An 18,645-nucleotide genomic window follows, 5' to 3' on the forward strand; every position below is an offset into this window, starting at 1 on the left:
GCTGGTGAGAATGTGGAGAAAGGGGAACCCTCCTACACTGCTGGTGGGAATGCAGACTGGTGCAGCCACTGTGGAAAACAGTATAGGATTCCTCAAAAAATTCGAAATGGAACTGCCCTTTGACCCAGCCATCCCACTTATAGGAATATATCCCAAGGACACCATATCACTGACTGAAAAAAAGAAATGCACCCCCATGTTTATGGCAGCATTGTTCACAATAGCGAAGATCTGGAAACAGCCCGTGTCTGTCAGTGGGAGTGGATTAAAAAGCTTTGGTACATATATACAATGGAATACTATGGGGCCATGAAAAAGAAGGAAATATTACCTTTTGCAACAATATGGAGGGACCTGGAAACTATTATGTTGAGTGAAATAAGCCAGGCAGAGAAAGAAAAATATCATATGACCTCACTCATTTGAGGAATCCAAGGAATAATGAGAACTGAGGAACGGAATTGAGACAGAGGGGAGGGTTCAAAGGGACCAGAGGAAAAGAGGACAGAGGGAAAGGGGATCATAGGATGGGATAAATCTGAAGGGAAGGGGAGAGGGTGCTGTAGGGAGAGGGGCAAGGGAGATGTTGAGAGTAATGGGGGGAAGGGGGATGCATTCGGGGTGACCCTAGAATCTATGTAAACACAATTAATTAAATAAAAAAATAAAGAAGGGAAAAAAAATAAAGTTTAACTTGTTGGAGACCGGAAGTGACGTCAGAGAAATGGCGGCATGAGAGATACTCCTCATCTTTTCGAGGGGAGATTAATACTTTTCAAATATTATTTAAATGTGTTTTTATATTACACGTTTGTGTAAGTTCTTTGAAAAGTTTATAGCACAAATCAAAGAATGGTTATTATTGGAATTAAATTCTACAATTCTAAATTCTTGAAATTTCAACAAATTCTACAACTATATGCAGAGAAAAAACCCAGATTAACCTGAAATATACACACACCAGATAGACAAAGGTATGATTGGGCAAGAAGGCAGACCAAAGCACAGAAAAAAAAATAATACCAGAGGACTGAGTCTTTCTCCTTCCTCACAGACCTGAGGCCAAGACATGGAAACAGCCAAAATGCCCTTCAGTAGAAAATTGGATAAAAAAGATGTGGTGTGTATGTATGTGTATGTGTGTGTGTGTGTGTGTGTATACACACACACAATAGAATACTACTCAGCCATAAGAAATGATGACATAGTATCATTTACAACAACATGGATGGACCTTGATAACATTATACTGAGTGAAATAAGTAAATCAGAGAAAGCTAAGAACTATAAGATTCCATATATAGGTGGGGCACAAAGTTGAGACTCATGGACATAGACAGGGATGCAGTTGTTACCAGGGGGAAAGGAAGGGTGAGAGGGAGGGAGATGGGGGAAGGGGAGGGGCTTAAAGAGAAACAAAATATAGGGTGACAGAAGATGATTTGACTTTGGGTGATGGGTATACAACATAATCGACTGTCCAAACAATATGGCGATGTTTCCTCTAAATCAGTGTTTCCCAACCTTTTTTGTGCCATGCCCCACCTTAACCTTTCTAAAATTTTTATGTCCCCCCCCTATGTAACGTACATAATTTTTAACATTAAAAAATTGATTTGTTCACTTAATAAACATTAATGATAGGTTCTAGGAAGAAATCACTATGAAATTGTTAACAAAACACAGTAAGTAAAATTTCAAAACATATAATGAAAAACAGAAATTTAAATTCCAAATAATTTTAATACAGATTTTTCTATATTAATTTATTATTTTAATTTAGTGTGATCCTTGCGCTTGATGCTTGATGCACAGAGATTTTATATTAGGTTCCAATTTGGTTAGCTTTAGTCTCAAGTCTCCACGTTGTGTTATATCCAGCCGATTTCTTTTTTTTACCAGTAAATCATTTACAGCACTAAATCCACATTCAGCTAAAAATGAAGATGGAAACGGTAGCAATAGTTTTCTTGCACATTTGGTTGAATTTGGGTATTTGATTTCTGTTTCCTCACAAAGCCATACCATCGCTCCTTTGATATTAAATAAAACTTTAACTGACTCATCATTTTGCAATTCTGCGAGTTCTTCTTGATACTGCATATTTGATATATCAGACAAATCCACTAACATTGGCTGCATCATCCATGTTGGGAAATCTATTTGTTTTAAATCAGAAAATCTTTCTTTTAAATCAGCCGATAGAATATTCAAATGATTGACAATAACAAGTAAAGCGGTATAAGTTACTTCACATTTTTGGAGCCAATGAAACTGTTTAAAGTTTTTGTTGTTAATATGTTTCTGACATAACTCAATATTGGTAATGAAACCGAATATCTTTGCTTTTGCATCGACAAGAGTTTTATTTGTTCCTTGAAGTTGCTTATTTCATATATTTAGTTTTTCAAAGATATTGGCTAAATAACTCACAAATGCTTTACCATCTATTGTTAACAGATACTTCATTTCAGGTTTGTCGCTTAAAAAATCACTAAGAGTATCAAACAGTTCCATAAATCTTTTCAAACAGTGTCCTTTAGATAGCCATCTTACTTCAGTATGAAGTAAAAGTCTCACATGGTCTTCATTTTGTTCTTCACAAAATAGCTTGAAAAGACGCTCACATTTGGCACTAGCTTTAATAGCATTAACACACTTTATTACTGTATGTAATACTTCATTCAGAACAGGCGAGATGTTTTTAGCTACCAAGTTTTCCCTATGAATAACACAATGCACAAGAATCATTTCTGGATTTGCATCTTTCATCAATTTTAAGCAGCCATTTTTCTTGCCCATCATATTGGGAGCACAATCTGCAGCACAAGATGTTATCTTTTTCATTGGTATATCATTGACATCTAAGTAGTTTTTTAGCTTATTATATATATCTTTGGAGGTAATGGTGCTTTCTAATCTTTTACAGAACAACATTTCTTCAGCAAAATGTCCTTTATCAATATATCTTACGTAAGTTATCAATACTGCCTCACTGTCTCTCAAAGTTGATTCATCCATTTGCAAGGAGAATTTTCTTGTTTTCAGCTTTTCAATAAGTTGTTTTTCAATATCCTCACTCATTTCGTCTATTCTTCTGCTAACAGTATTGTCACTGAGTGGCATAGCTTTTACATCTTTGTCATCTTTTTCAAGAACCGTTTTAAGAAATGCTGATATTGATGGTTTTATTAAATTCTCTCCTATAGTGTGATTTTCTCCAGTTTTAGCGATGAATAAAGAAATTTGATAACTAGCCTCAAAAACACGATTATTAGTTGAAGTATGAGCAGTAAATAGAGACTTTAATGTTGTTCTTTTTTCAAAATTTTTCTTTAAAGTTTTAAAGTAACTCAAATCTGATTTAATATGAGCACTATGTTTCGCCTTCAAATGCACCTCAAGACGACCTCGTTTCATTGATTCGTTGGTCAAGCATTGCTGGCATAAAAGACAAAAAGGAATCCGCTCATTGTGAACAGCGGGTATGAACCCAAATTTTAAATATTCCTCCGAATATTGACGAGTTTTTTTCTTGCTTGAACCACTCATTTTACTATGGGCTATAAGAAATAAAAATAAGATCAATTAAAAACTAATATTAAAATATGTGTTAAATATATTCAATGTGACACAGAGTAAACGTATACTAAAAATTCATATTTATTTAAATGTATATAACACATTTACTACATTACCACCGCAAATCAAAAGGTATCTATATTTTTTCCACTTGACAAAATTTTCTGGAAAGTTATGTTTCTAAAATTAAAATTGTCATGCATGCACTATTATAGCCCCAATAATATTTATAAAATATTAGTGCTTTCTAGCCCCATGCAAGAAGTACTTAATAAAGAGTTTAATATTGATAAAAATAAAATCAAATACTTACCAATTATATCTATACAATATATATATGTATATTTATTAAATCAACGAGCTTTTACAACAGTTTTGACTGACACTTATTTCAAATTAACACCAACTGAATGATGTGAAACACCACAGAAGTTGCGATGGGCCAATCAGGTGAGAATAACTGCGTTGTTTAGCGAGTTTTTAAAACGTCCGGGGTTCCCCGCGGCAGACAGCATGCTCTGTGGTGAACCCAGGACGAAGTTTACTTGACGACGCCAATCACCCAGTTGATATTTTGGTCTCGTCAAACGAAATTATACTTAATAATTATTTACCGCAATTATTTAAGAATTGCATTTTTTGTTAAATTTGGCACCGATATCTAGCATTGCATTTAAATGGCCCGAGGCGAAAGAGTTAAAGTCGTGTCGAGTCCATTTTCAAATTGCCCCCCTTAACTATCGAATTGCCCCCCTGTGGGGCATGGGCCCCACGTTGGGAAACACCACTCTAAATCTATGTACTCTGATTGACCAATGTCACCCTGTTAAATTTAATTGTCTAAATATAAAAAAGTTTAATTTATTAAAAAAAAATAGAGATTGGCCTGACCAGGTGGTGGCGCAGTGGATAAAGCATCGCTCTGGTATGCAGAGGACCCAGGTTCAAAACCCTGAGGTCGCTGGCTTGAGTGCGGGCTCATCTGGTTCGAGCCGAGCTCACTAGCTTGAGGCCAAGGTCATTGACTTGAGCAAGGGGTCACTCGATTTGCTGTAGCACCCTAGTCAAGGCACATATGAGAAAGCAATCAATGAACAACTAAGGTGCTGCAACAAAGAATTGATGCTTCTCATCTCTCTCCCTTCCTGTCTGACTGTCCCTATTTGTTCCTCTCTCTGCCTCTCTATCTCTGCCACAAAAAAATATAAAAACAAAAAAATAAAATAAAATATAGAGAGATTGAAAAATGTACCTTGCAAATAATAAAGTCTGAAATGTCTATATTAATATCAGATAAAGTAGATTTTAAGACAAATAGTCTTACTAGAAGATAAAGCAATCTTGAAAAAGAAGAATCAAGTTAGAGGAATTGGCTTTTTTTGTTTTTATTTTTTAAGATTTTATTTATTGAATTTAGAGAGAGATAGACAGATGGGGTAGGGGGTGTGGCATGGTGGGGGAGAAGCAGGAAGCATCAACTTGTAGTTGCTTTTTATATGTGCCTTAACCAGGCAAGCTTGGGGTTTTGAACTGGTGACAGAATTCCAGGTTGACACTTGACTGTGCCACCACTGGTCAGGAGTATAACATCTTAACATAATAATTGCTAACCTGGCTAGAGAGGGGTAAATGATATGCATTTTCAATGTGTTAGTAGGTAGTATTCTATCAGTTTTAATTCTGACTTTACCATAAGAGTTTCTTTAGGCAGCTTACTTTTCCTCTTTGCGAATGTCAGTTTCTTCATCTGTAAAATATTCATACTTTATTGAGTCTAAATTGCCATAAGTTATAATACTCTTGATTATGTGCCTCTAAGGGAAAATAAATATTGCAATTAAACTGTGATTCAGTGATCTTTTTTAATCACACTGATTTATTCTAAGTTACGTTTATGTTAGAATCAGTGAAAAATATGCAACATCGACCTTCTGAGTTTATAAGGAATAAATAGGACAAAGTGTTGAGCAAGGTGCTTGACATGTTATAAATACTCAATAAATAGTAGCCATTATGTTGATGGAATCATTAATAGGTCATCTTGATGATATTTGCTGGTGGTAGTCAGAATGCCCACTCATTTTGAATTTGGAGTAACCCAATAATAATATGAAAATATATGTAACAATACTATAACATCTTCATTTGGTTTTTAGAGGTAATCCTTTAATTATTAGCACTTTGTTATCAATTAAATTTGTAGACTGTTACTGAAGTATCCTCTGGGAATAACCAGTGATGGGATTCAAATAATTGAACAACAGGGTCTCTGCTCTAATGACCATTTTTTAGGTATAAAAAAATGATATACCGAAAGGTAGTTTATTATTTCATGCATCTAATATTTAAATCAGGGGTCCCCAAACTATGGCCCACGGGCCACATGCGGCTCCCTGTGGCCATTTATCTGGCCCCCGCCGCACTTCCAGAAGGGGAAACTCTTTCATTGGTGGGCAGTGAGAGGAGCACAGGATGCGGATGCATAGGACGCCGCAAAGCGTGGTGTCGCTCACGTACGGTACTACTTCCGGTGATGTGGGATGCAAGCATCACTCCGGAAGTGCGTCATATGACGCACATCCGGCCTGAGGCTGCGGCACCCCACATTGAAATACTGGTCAGTTTGTTGATTTAAATTTACTTGTTCTTTATTTTAAATATTGTATTTGTTCTCATTTTGTTTTTTTACTTTAAAATAAGATATGTGCAGTGTGCATAGGGATTTGTTCACAGTTTTTTTTTTATAGTCCGGCCCTCCAACAGTCTGAGGGACAGTGAACTGGCCCCCTGTGTAAAAAGTTTGGGGACCCCTGATTTAAATAAAAACAATAAAAGAAATACACAAAACTAGATTATGTTATAAGAAAGAGTTTTAAAATATTAATGAAAATATATTAAATAATACCTGACAAAAAGCAATAAAACTGTTAAGATATTTCCGTGTTGCTTCTTGATTGACATCCTTGCAGTTTTCTTTGCTTTTATCTGAGCATCATTGGCTGTGTGATTTATCTTTAACCATCTTTTCACTGTAGGAGTAGGATCTCATTCCTTTACCTATGAACGGAACGAACATTACTACGGGTGCTTAGAATATGCTGTTGCACAGATGAACATTAAAAAAGAGTAAGGAATGTAAATTTGTGTTTCCACATTGGGCACTGTCCAGGCACCCACCTTAGAGAGAACCCTGATTACAAGTGCCATTTTAACAACAGGTTCACCGAATTAAAAAAAAATAGGTACTAGTTCTGCCAAACTGGTGCAAACTGGCTGAATCTCACCATTAGGAATAACTTCTATTGATATGTATCAACTTCCCGGGTTGGTTAAAGTCACTTTTTATAGAGAAATTAGTTCAAGTGCACAGCATGCTTAAGGTATTCCTACAGTAAAGCTTAGTAAAATGTCATTGTTGATATTGTGATATGAGACCTCAGATTGTAAATTATTTTTTTCATTTTCCTATACAGGAGGCAGACAGTGGGGAGGAGGAATGCCGGTCACAGCCCAGGAGGTATGTTTGTTTATTATATCCTATAGCATTTCTTTTTGTTGGTATTGTTTTTCTATTACAATTTACATTTAATATTATTCTGTATTAGTTTCAGACATACAACATAATAGACAATCATGAACTTTATATAGAGTGGTCCCTCATTATTTCAAGTACCCACCTGGACCCATACATAGTTACTATGATATTGATTATATTTCATATGCTGTAGTTTACATCTCTGTGACTGTTCTTTACTGCTGTACTACTTAATCCCTTCACCTTTTCACCCACCCCCAATGGCTCTCCCCTCTGTCAACTGTCATCTATGAGTCTGTTTCTATTTTGTTTGTTTTGTTCTTTAGATTCCACATATAAATGAAATCATATGGTGTTTGTTTTTGCCTGATTTATTTCATATCTATGGCCATATCCTGTAGCATGTCTATAGTTAACATTTTTTTTCTCTAATTTTTCTTTAGTCTTTTCCTATAAGCTTATCCTGGTTTTCCAAAATGCTTAATTGGTCTCTCAAAATAGATATGCTTTTTAAGAATTCAGTTACTGCTTCAGATTTAAAATGGTAGATTGTGACCTGTGGTGGCGCAGTGGATAAAGCGTCAACCTGGAAATGCTGAGGTCGCTGGTTCGAAACCCTGGGCTTCCCAAGGCACATATGGGAGTTGATGCTTCCTGCTCCTTCTCTCCTTTCTAAAATGAATAAATTAAAAAAAAAGATAAAATGGTAGATTGTATTGGGCTGTACACCTGAAGCTGACATAATTTTTTATTTTATTATTATTAATTTTTTATTCAGTGAGAGGAGGGGAGGCAGAGACAGACTCCATCATGTGCCCGAACTGGGATCCACCCGGCAAGCCCACTAGGGAGTGACGCTTTGCCCATTTGGCATGTCACTCCACTGCTCAGCAACTGAGCTCTTGTTAGTGTCCAAGACAGAGGCCACAGAGCCATCCTCAGCACCTGGGCCAACTCTCTCCAATCGAGCCATGCTGCAGGAGGGAAAGAGAGAGAGAAGCAAGAGGGGGAAGGGTAGAGAAGCAGATGGGCACTTCTTCTGTGTGCCCTGACTGGGAATTGAACCCAGGACATACACAACCAGGCCGACTCTCTACCACTGAGCCAACCGGCCAGGGCCAACTGACATAATTTTGTATGTTATTTATGCCTCAATAAATAAAATAATAAATTTCTTTTTAAAAAATTCATAAGGGTCAATATTGGCCGAGTTTTGACCCAAGTCTCCAGAACTATCTTGGGTAATAAAAAAGCAAATTTTCCTTTCCTGTTAGGAAAATATCAACTGAAGAACATTTCAGCCTTCAGCTTTGTATTTACATTTGTCATTCATTTAGATAGATTTTGCAGTTCCTATAGACTGGTTAGTATTTCACTTCCTAAATACAAAGGATATATTGAGTAATGTACCCAGAATTTCAAACAAAATGACACTTTTTTTTTCTCCCTCTGGTAGAATAGTGAGCATGTTGTTATAAGAGTACCACTAACTGCCGCCATTTAAAAAGAAAATTATGACCCTGGACAGGTATCTCAGTTGGTTAGAGTATTGTCCCAATAGGCCAAGGTTTGCGGGCTCCCTCCCTGGTCAGGGCACATACAAGAATCAACCAATGAAAGCACAATAAGTGAAACAGCAAATTGATGTTTCTCTCTCTCTTCCTCTCTTTCTAAAATCAATCAATACAATTTTAAATACTTTTAAAGTTATGTGACATCTAGGAAGTATATAATAACCTTTCTGTTATCTCCTCTAAGTGGTTTTTAAAATCAAAACCCTCCCACAAAAACAGTCCTGGTAAATTCTAGATGGTCATTTAAATGTTGCCAGACTTGTAACAGAAAGGATACAGTAAGCATGCTCATTGTGGAAAAGCTGGCTAAAGAAAATGCTTTCTTAACAACAAATTATCAGGAGTTTATTGCTATATACCTTACTCTTAGAAACTACAATGTAATAGAAAAAGTTTGTTTTTATCAATAACTAAGGTTATTGTCAATATTTTTCCTGTCTTGATTATCACAAAAACTTTGCCTTAAAGCTTAATGTCTCTTAGGGAAGATTTGATAGTGAAATATCATTCTTTCGCATACGGTTAAGAAATATGTAGAAACCAGCAGAGCCTGACCAGGTGGTGGCACAGTGGATAGAGCATGGGCCTGGGATGCTGAGGACCCAGTTCAAAACCCCGAGATCACCAGCTTGAGCGCAGGCACATGAACATGGTCTCACCAGCTTGAGCGAGGTGTCACCAACTTGAGTGTGGGATCGTAGACATGACCCCATGGTTGCTGGCATGAGCCCAAGGTTGCCGGCTTGAGCAAGGGGCCACTGGCTCAACTGGAGCCCCCGCTCTATCAAGGCACTTTTGAGAAAACAATCAAAGAACAACTAAGTTGCCACAACTATGAGTTGATGCTTCTTATTTCTCTCCCTTCTTGTCTGTCTGACTCTCTCTCTCGCTAAAAAAAAAAAAAAAAAAAGAAACCAAAAGAAATTTTAGCTGAATTCTTACCAGAGGTATTATAACTTTATTTCCATTAAAATGAAAAAGAGCCGGACCAGGTGGTGGCACAGTGGATAGAGCGTCGGACTGGGATGCAGAGGACCCAGGTTCAAGACCCCGAGGTCGCCAGCTTGAGCGCGGGCTCATCTGGTTTGAGCAAAAGCCCACCAGCTTGAACCCAAGGTCGCTGGCTCCAGCAAGGGGTTACTCGGTCTGCTGAAGGCCCACGGTCAAGGCACATATGAGAAAGCAATCAACGAACAACTAAGGTGTGGCAACGCGCAGTGAAAAACTAATGATTGATGCTTCTCATCTCTCTCTGTTCCTGTCTGTCTATCCCTCTCTCTGACTTACTCTCTGTCACTGGAAAAAAAAAAAAAAAGACATTACTTAAAAAAAAAAAAAGAAAAAGAATTCCAAAGGATTCTTAGATTTTCTAGTAGACCAGATTTAAAGATCTCTGGGTTAATATTAAGCTTTACATATTAACTTAGCATCTACATAATGATGAAGTAATGAAATCTATTCATTTATTCATAGCACTGAATTAACCCCTGTTTAAAAGTTGCTGGCGCCCTGGCCGGTTGGCTCAGCGGTAGAGCGTCAGCCTAGCGTGCGGAGGACCCGGGTTCGATTCCCGGCCAGGGCACACAGGAGAAGCGCCCATTTGCTTCTCCACCCCTCCGCCACGCTTTCCTCTCTGTCTCTCTCTTCCCCTTCCGCAGCCAAGGCTCCATTGGAGCAAAGATGGCCCAGGCGCTGGGGATGGCTCTGTGGCCTCTGCCTCAGGCGCTAGAGTGGCTCTGGTCGCAACATGGCGACGCCCAGGATGGGCAGAGCATCGCCCCCTGGTGGGCAGAGCGTCGCCCCTGGTGGGCGTGCTGGGTGGATCCCGGTCGGGCACATGCGGGAGTCTGTCTGACTGTCTCTCCCTGTTTCCAGCTTCAGAAAAATGAAAAAAAAAAAAAAAAAGTTGCTGGCAATAAACCATTAATATGACTAGCAAAGAGTATTTGTAGGTTTCTTCTAGTCACCAGAAAAGGTATATGTATAAAAGTAAGAAATGAAGAAAAACTTGTACTCTTTTTTTTTTTTTTAAGTGAGAGGAGGGGAGGCAGAGACAGACTTGCATATGCACCCTGACCAGGATCCACCCGGCAAGCCTACTAGGGGGCAATCCTTTGCCCATCTGGGGTCCTTGCTTTGTTGCAACCAGAGCCATTTTAGTTCCTGAGGCCAAGGCCATGGAGCCATCCTCAGTGCCCTGAGCCAACGCGCTCTAATCGAGCCATGGCTGCAGGAAGGGAGAAGAGAGAGAGGGAAGCAAGAGGGTGGAGGGGTGAAGAAGCAGATGGTCGCTTCTCCTGTGTGCCCTGACTGAGAATCGAACTGGGAACAGCCACATGACAGGCCTATACTCTACCACTGAGCCAAACGGCCAGGGCCAGTACCCATTATTTAAAAATCAAAATTTACTTGCCTGTTGTAATTTTTTACATTGTGGGTTTCCTAGGCTTTTTTTTTCTTTTTTTTCCCCCAAGAGAGAGAGACAGAGACAGAGTAGAGAGAGAGAGGAATAGACAGGATGGGAGAGAGATGAGAAGCATCAACTGGTAGTTGCGGCACTTTTATTGTTCATTGATTGCTTTCTCATATGTGCCTTGACCATGAGGCTCCAGCTGAGCCAGTGACCCCTTGCTCAAGCCAGAGACCTTGGGCTCATGCCAGCGACTTTGGGCTTCAAGCCAGCAACCTTTGGGCTCAAGCCAGCAACTTTGGGCTTCAAGCCAGCGACCTTCGGGCTCGAGCCAGTGACCATGGGATCATGTCTATGATCCCACTCTGAAGCCCGTGAGCCCACACTCAAGCTGGTGACCTTGGGTTTCGAACTTGGGTCCTCAGCATCCAGGTCAATGGTCTATGCACTGTGCCACCGCCTGGTCAGGCTCCCAGGCTGTTTCTAAATCTAACTGCTTTAGTTTGACTCATAGCAAAGAAACTTCTCTCAAGTGCCAAATCAATGCCCCTTGTAGGTAAATGTTATGTAAGAGGTTGTTTTTTGTGTGCTTGGCTGCTATTCTGGCATTCTCCATTACTTAACACAGAATAAACCAGAAGTGAGTTAGTGTCTTTTGATTGAGCATGCCTAAACTCATCTTGTCAGTTTGTGTGTTCAATTGTGGTTTGTAGTAGGGAATTGAATAGTAAAGAGCATATCATTAAACTAATGCCAGTTCCAGTTAATAAAGACGTTGCATTAATGATCTCTTAGTTTTAACCAAATGCCATTTATTGGAAAAGTCATAAGTTAAAAGTAATCTTTTAACATAATTAGCCCAAACCATGATGCCTTTAAAAACCAATAAAAAGGTTGGCCTGTGGTGATGCAATGGATAGTGTCTACCTGAAACGCTGAGGTTGCTGGTTCAAAACCCTGGGCTTGCCCAATCAAGGCACATATAACAAGCAGTCAATTAACAACTAAAGTGAAGCAACTATGAGTTGATTCTTCTCACTCCCCATCTGATCCTCTCTCTGTAAAATAAATTAAAAAAACAACAACAGTGAAAATGCAGCCCAGAAAATAGGAGAAAATATTTGAAAATCATATACAGAACTAATGTACAGAATATATATAAATTCTTATAACTCAACAACAGAAGATACATATAACCTGTCTTAGCTCAGGCTCTTTTATCCATTGTAAACTTTAAACAGCTATCTCATATGAGTCAATCTAATAAAATTGTATGGTAATAAATAAAGATAAACAAAAAATATGCTAATGAAATAAAATTTTGAAATCCCAAGATATCTCTTTTTAATTGAAGTTATTTGGGTGACATTGGTTAATAAAAATTATATAGGTTTCATGGGTACAATTCTATAATACATCCCAAGAAATCTTTTTAAAGATGAATAGTTGGGCCTAACCAGGCAGTGGCGCAGTGGATAAAGCATCGTTCGAAACCTCAAGGTCGCCAGCTTGAGCACGGCTCATCTGATTTGAGCAAGGTTCCCCAGCTTGAGCCCAAGGTCGCTGGCTTAAACAAGAGGTTACTCAGTCTGCTGCAGCCCCCTGGTCAAGGCACATATGAGAAAACAATCAATGAGAAACTAAGGTGCCACAGTGAAGAATTGATGCTTCTCATCTCTCTCTCTTCCCGTCTGTCTGTCTCTCTCTCTGACTCTCTTTGTCGCTGTCACACACACACAAAAAAAAAGATGACTAGTTGGGGTTGGAAACCAAATACTTTAGATCTAACATTAGAAAATATTTTAATTATAGCAAAATTCTCTTATTCCTATGTATACCAACTCTAACCTAAGAATTGTATAAGTGAAGAGAATGGAATGACCTTTAGGTAATTCTTTTTGGAGTCAGCAATATTTTTAATTATTTTTAGTTTTGGGGTTTTATTTCAATTACACTTCTCCTTCACCATTACTTTGTATTAGTCTCAGATGCCATGGACCAGCAATATTTTGTAAATTGTATTGTAAAATAACATAGTTTCAAATATCTGGGAGAAATGTTCTTTTTTTTCTTTTAAGACAAATGAATGTTTAAGCCATTAAGGACCAATTCTCTGTGCTTCGCCCCTCAGCTCCAGCAACACATATAATATTTGTTGCCAATTTTTATGTTTTTGAAAACTCAGTGTGAAGTTATTTTTCATGTTTAGCCCAAAACCTCTTCTGTTTTTAACCATAGTTTTCTTTCTCCTTAGTCTTTCATAGACATAAAGAATTACTCACCATTTATTAAAAAAGCTCTTCACTTTTCACAACATAAGTAATTTCCCCAAGGTACTTCAAACCTAGCAATGAAAACAAAGTCTGCAGCAAATGGGGTAGCAAGAGAGCAATGTGGACCAATGACGTCTCAGAAAATCTCTTTGCAGAGCCAGGTTTTGAATGAATAGGGTTTAGATAGCGGAACAGAAGAACATTCCAAGTATAGAAAGATGGAGAGAGTGGAAGGAAATCCTCAGAAGTCTGGAAGTAAGTACTAGTGTGCTTCAGGGACAATAAGAAGATAATTGTCTATATCTTATAAGCAGAGAAGTTTTTATTTGATTGATCTTTGTCTAGAAGAATGACATGATTGCCAGATGTGTCTGGCAGTATTACACAGTATGCGAGGAGGCAGGAAAACTCTCCAGAAAACTGTTGCAGGCAAATGGCTAGAAGTGGACAATTACCTCCCCATCTGACAGCAGCATGAGGAGAGTGACTGTGTCTTTTATCTCAGTAGCCACAGCAATAAGCATGTAATTTAGCACGCAGTAAATGCTTGTGGAATGAATAAATGAGAATAGAAGAATGTTGATGTATCTGCTAGAAATAATAGCTTTACTAGAAATGAATCAGTGTGTGTCTGTGTATGATGTAGTTTCACCATGGTATTGTGTTACTAATTCATTCAGTTTATGGGGAAAAAAATCTTTCCTCCAAGATCTCTCTCTCAGGTACCTCATCAGATTTCCTTTAGCTTGTATTTGTCTGTTTATTTTTTAGTTTTGAGATATGACTTCATATAATTCCAGCCTTTTTGGTATAATAATTTGTGCGTGGATTTAAATATAAAGACAATAAATTGGACTATATTGTTCATCTTTTAGCTGTGAAAAGAAGACAGATGTACTTCTACTTCAGTATATGTTCTAATGAATAACTATATTAACCTAGAGAATATTTTACTTACAAAACTGAAATTCTGTATCCGTTACATAACTCCCAACCTCTCATCAACCTCACTCCTGGCAACCAACAATTTACTTCCATCACTGAGAATTTGACTACTGTAGGTACCTCATATTAAGTGGACTCATACAATGTGTTGTTTTGTGGCTGCCTTATTTCACTTAGCATAATGTATTCAGGGTTCATTCATGTTGAAGCATGTGTCAGAATTTTCTTTCTTTTAAGACTGAATCATATTCTGTTGTAAGCCTATGCCATATTTTGTTTATCCATTCACTTGTGCATGGACATTTGGGTTGCTTCTACCTTTTGGCTATTGTGAATAATATGGCTGTGAACCTGGGTGTACAGATTTCTGTGACCCTGCTTTTAAATGTATATGTACCCAGAGTTATGGATCATATGGTAATTCTATTTTTAACTTTTGAGGACCCACTATACCATACTATTTTCTACTCCCACAAACAGTGCACAAGGGCTTTGATTCTTCACATACTCAAAACACGTTATTTTCTGTTTTTTTGGATCATGGACATCCTAATTCATGTGAGGTGGTATCTCATTGTACCTTAACTTTTTAAAAAGTGGAAAAGAAGAAAAGTTCATTGTGAATAGGAGCTGAGATACATATAAATCAATCATGATATTACATATGTCTGATTTACAAAAGTATAGCTTTCCATGCATTAATAACTGGTTCTAACTGATTAAACTGAAACTGTGCATCTTTTGCTATAGACCCTTTTGAAATCTAAATCTCCACCTCCCACCATGTGGTTACACTTCTGATCCAAAAACTATCAGTTGTTTATAAACATTTGGGTGTGGCCACAGGGGGGGTATACTAAGCTGTTCTCTTGTCCTCCAATTCTGCCACTGTATGAAATAACCTTTAAATTGGTAAGTGCACACTTATAAAAGCTCTTTTCCTAGCCATTTGAGTAAAAATTTTCATTTCACTCAAGTATTCTTTGTTTCAGAAGAATGTGTGTACAGACTCTTTTTATATTTATCTGGCATGTTCTGCTTCTGGTAGCTATGGAAGGCATTCTTAAATCTAATTTGAAAAATGAATCTAATTATTGCAGCCCTAATGAAATTAGGTATAGCTTTTAAAGCTAGGTAAATAATTTTACTTTTCCACCAGATATTATTGTTCATAGTATAAACAAACAAAAAAGTAAATTTTTCCTCAATTCTTGACTTTGACAAATAAGTTTTGGAAGACTTGTTTTTTGTATATTATAAAAATACAAAGACTAATAAATATCAAATACTTATTGCTGCTGACAGAGGATTCAGAGAAGATGGTGGAATAGGAAGCACCAAGAATCCATTTTCTACTTAAACAACAATTGCCCTGGCAGAATCTGTCTGATATAACTATTTTGGAACTCTGGAGTCTGTTGAGGGCTTGCAACTTCTAAGGGAAGATTTGGAAGGTAAATTGTGTCAATTTTAGGCCTTAGCAGATATCCATCCCCCACACTCAGCCCATGACAGGCAGCTGTGCATGTGTTTCTGGAGCAGCTTGCAAACAGCTTGTAGAAGACAGGGAGGGCAAAAGGGACCCTATCCTCTAGATATCAGGGATCTGTACTCTGATAGCTGATTGCTGCTTCTGATCACAGAGGTGCCAACAGAGAAGCAGGCATCCATTATTGCGCCTACCCCCTTTGTTGCAAGACCCTCTCCCTCTAGCTAAAGTGACTTCAACAACTTAATGGGCTAGCAGTCTTTCTTTTCTTCCTCTTTATTTTTTGCTTGATCTCCTTTGGGGAGCCAGACATTAAAGATTAGGACATTTAAAATTAACTACATATGAGGGGATAATTAGAAAGTAATCATACATGATCAGGGAAAGGCTCATAAACTGAGAAGACTATAAACTTACACCTCAGTCTGATCCATGGTACAGAGACAGCCTACAACAATTAATAATAATAATAATGCAAAAAATAATAAACCCTGAGGAAAATGGAGAATTTGATTTTCAAGCTTACCACATTATTACATTCTAATGTCCAGTGTTCAACAAATAGTTGCAAGGCATATAAAGAAACAGGAAAGTATAAATATAATGCATTCAAAGGAAAAAAATAAGTCAACAGAAATCCCTGAAAATGACCTGATGGCAGATACACTATCTAAAGACTTTAAAGAAACTGTTTATTTTTTAATTTTTTTATTTATTCATTTTAGAGAGGAGAGAGAGAGAGAGAGAGAGAGAGAGAAGGGGAGGAGCAGGAAGCATCAACTCCCATATGTGCCTTGACCAGACAAGTGTAGGGTTTCAAACTGGTGACCTCAGCATTTCAGGTTGACGCTTTATTCACTGAGCCACCCCAGGTCAGACTAAAGCAACTGTTTAAAGATGTTCATAAAACTAAAAGAAAATGTGGAAGAAGTCAAGAAAATGATATTTGAACAAAATGGAAATATTACTAAAGCAAAAACTTAAAAAGAAACCAAAAAGAAATTCTGGAGCTGAAAAGGACAATAACTATAATGAAAAATTCTCTAGATGAATTGAAAGGCAGATTTGAGCATACAGGAGAAAAGATCATTAAACTTGAAGACAGGACAGTGGAAATGATCAAGTCTGAGGAACAGAAAGAAAAAAGATGAAGAAAAGCAAACCGAGCCAAAAGGACCTATATGACATTAGTAAGAGGATCAACATACATATCATAGGATATCCCAGAAAGGGGAGAGAGAAACAGAGAAACTGTTTGAATTAATAATGACTAAAAACATTTCAGACTTGATGAAAGATTTGAATATAAACATACAAGAAGCTGGCCCTGGCCAGTTGGCTCAGTGGTAGAGTATCAGCCCGGTGTGTGGAAGTCCTGGGTTTGATTCCCAGCCAGGGCACACAGGAGAAGCGTGCATCTGCTTCTCCACCCTTCCCCCTCTCCTTTCTATCTCTCTCTTGGCTCCTCCCACAGCCAAGGCTCCACTGAAGCAAAGCTGGCCCAGGAATTGAGGATGGCTTTATGGCCTCCACCTCAGGTGCTAGAATGGCTCCAGTTGCAATGGAGTAATGCCCCAGATGGGCAGAGCATCACCCCCTAGTGAGCTTGCCGGGTGGATGCCAGTCAGGTGCATGTGGGAGTCTGAGGAAAATGGAGAATCTGATTTTCAAGCTTACCACATTATTACATTCTAATGTCTATGCCTCCCTGCTTCTCATTTCAGAAAAATAAAAAAATAAAAAATCCAAGAAGCTCAATGATTCTGAGTAAGGTGAACTCAAAGAGTCCCACACTAAGACACATCTTTCAAAAGTTAAAGAATCTTAAAAGCAGCAAAAGAGAAGCAAATTGTCACATACAAGGAATCCTCGATAATACTGATCAGATTTCACATGGAATTGGAGACCAAAAGACAGTGGCACAAGATATTCAAAGTACTGAAAGGGGGGAAAAGTATCAAACAAGAATTCTATATCTGGCAAAATTGCCTTTTAAAAGTGAAAAAGAGCCCTGGCCGGTTGGCTCAGTGGTAGAGCATCGGCCTGGCGTGTGGAAGTCCCGAGTTCAATTCCCAGCCAGGGTACACAGGAGAAACGCCCATCTGCTTCTCTACCCCTCACCCTCTCCTTCCTCTCTGTCTCTCTCTTTCCCTCCTGCAGCCAAGGCTCCACTGGAGCAAGGATGGCCCGAGCGCTGGGGATGGCTCCTTGGCCTCTGCCCCAGGCACTGGAGTGGCTCTGGTTGCAACAGAGCGACGCTCCAGAGGGGCAGAGCGTCGCCCCCTGGTGGGCGTGCCGGGTGGATCCCGGTCGGGCGCATGCAGGAGTCTGTCTGACTGTCTCTCCCCGTTTCCAGCTTCAGAAAAATACAAAAAAAAAAAAAAGTGAAAAAGAAATTAAAATGTTCCAGATAAACATAAGCTAAGGGAGTTGGTGACCACTAGACCTGCTCTATAAGAAAGAAATGCTCAAGGACTTCTTGCAAGGTGAAATGAAAGGACACCAGACAGTAACTGGAAGCCATATGGAGAACTAATGATCTCAATAAAGGTAAATACATGGGCAACTATAAAAACTAGTATTATTGCGTCGGCCTAGCGTGTGGAGGACCCGGGTTCGATTCCCGGCCAGGGCACACAGGAGAAGCGCCCGTTTGCTTCTCCACCCCTCCGCCGCGCTTTCCTCTCTGTCTCTCTCTTCCCCTCCCGCAGCCAAGGCTCCATTGGAGCAAAGATGGCCCGGGCGCTGGGGATGGCTCTGTGGCCTCTGCCTCAGGCGCTAGGGTGGCTCTGGTCGCAACATGGCGACGCCCAGGATGGGCAGAGCATCGCCCCCTG

At 38.8% G+C, this 18,645-nt stretch overlaps 1 protein-coding gene across 1 annotated transcript in view; it reads left to right on the forward strand.

The window, feature by feature from the left end:
* SSH2 (slingshot protein phosphatase 2) overlaps window positions 1-18,645 on the forward strand; it is a 300,617-nt gene that overhangs the window by 116,676 nt on the left and 165,296 nt on the right. The window contains exon 2 of the mRNA XM_066363589.1: window positions 7,056-7,099. Within this exon, the coding sequence (XP_066219686.1) occupies window positions 7,056-7,099 (44 nt within the window). The remainder of the gene's footprint in view (window positions 1-7,055; window positions 7,100-18,645) is intronic.

The sequence above is a fragment of the Saccopteryx leptura genome, chromosome 2 (genome assembly GCF_036850995.1).
Source record: "Saccopteryx leptura isolate mSacLep1 chromosome 2, mSacLep1_pri_phased_curated, whole genome shotgun sequence".
In the NCBI taxonomy this organism is placed as follows: domain Eukaryota; kingdom Metazoa; phylum Chordata; class Mammalia; order Chiroptera; family Emballonuridae; genus Saccopteryx; species Saccopteryx leptura.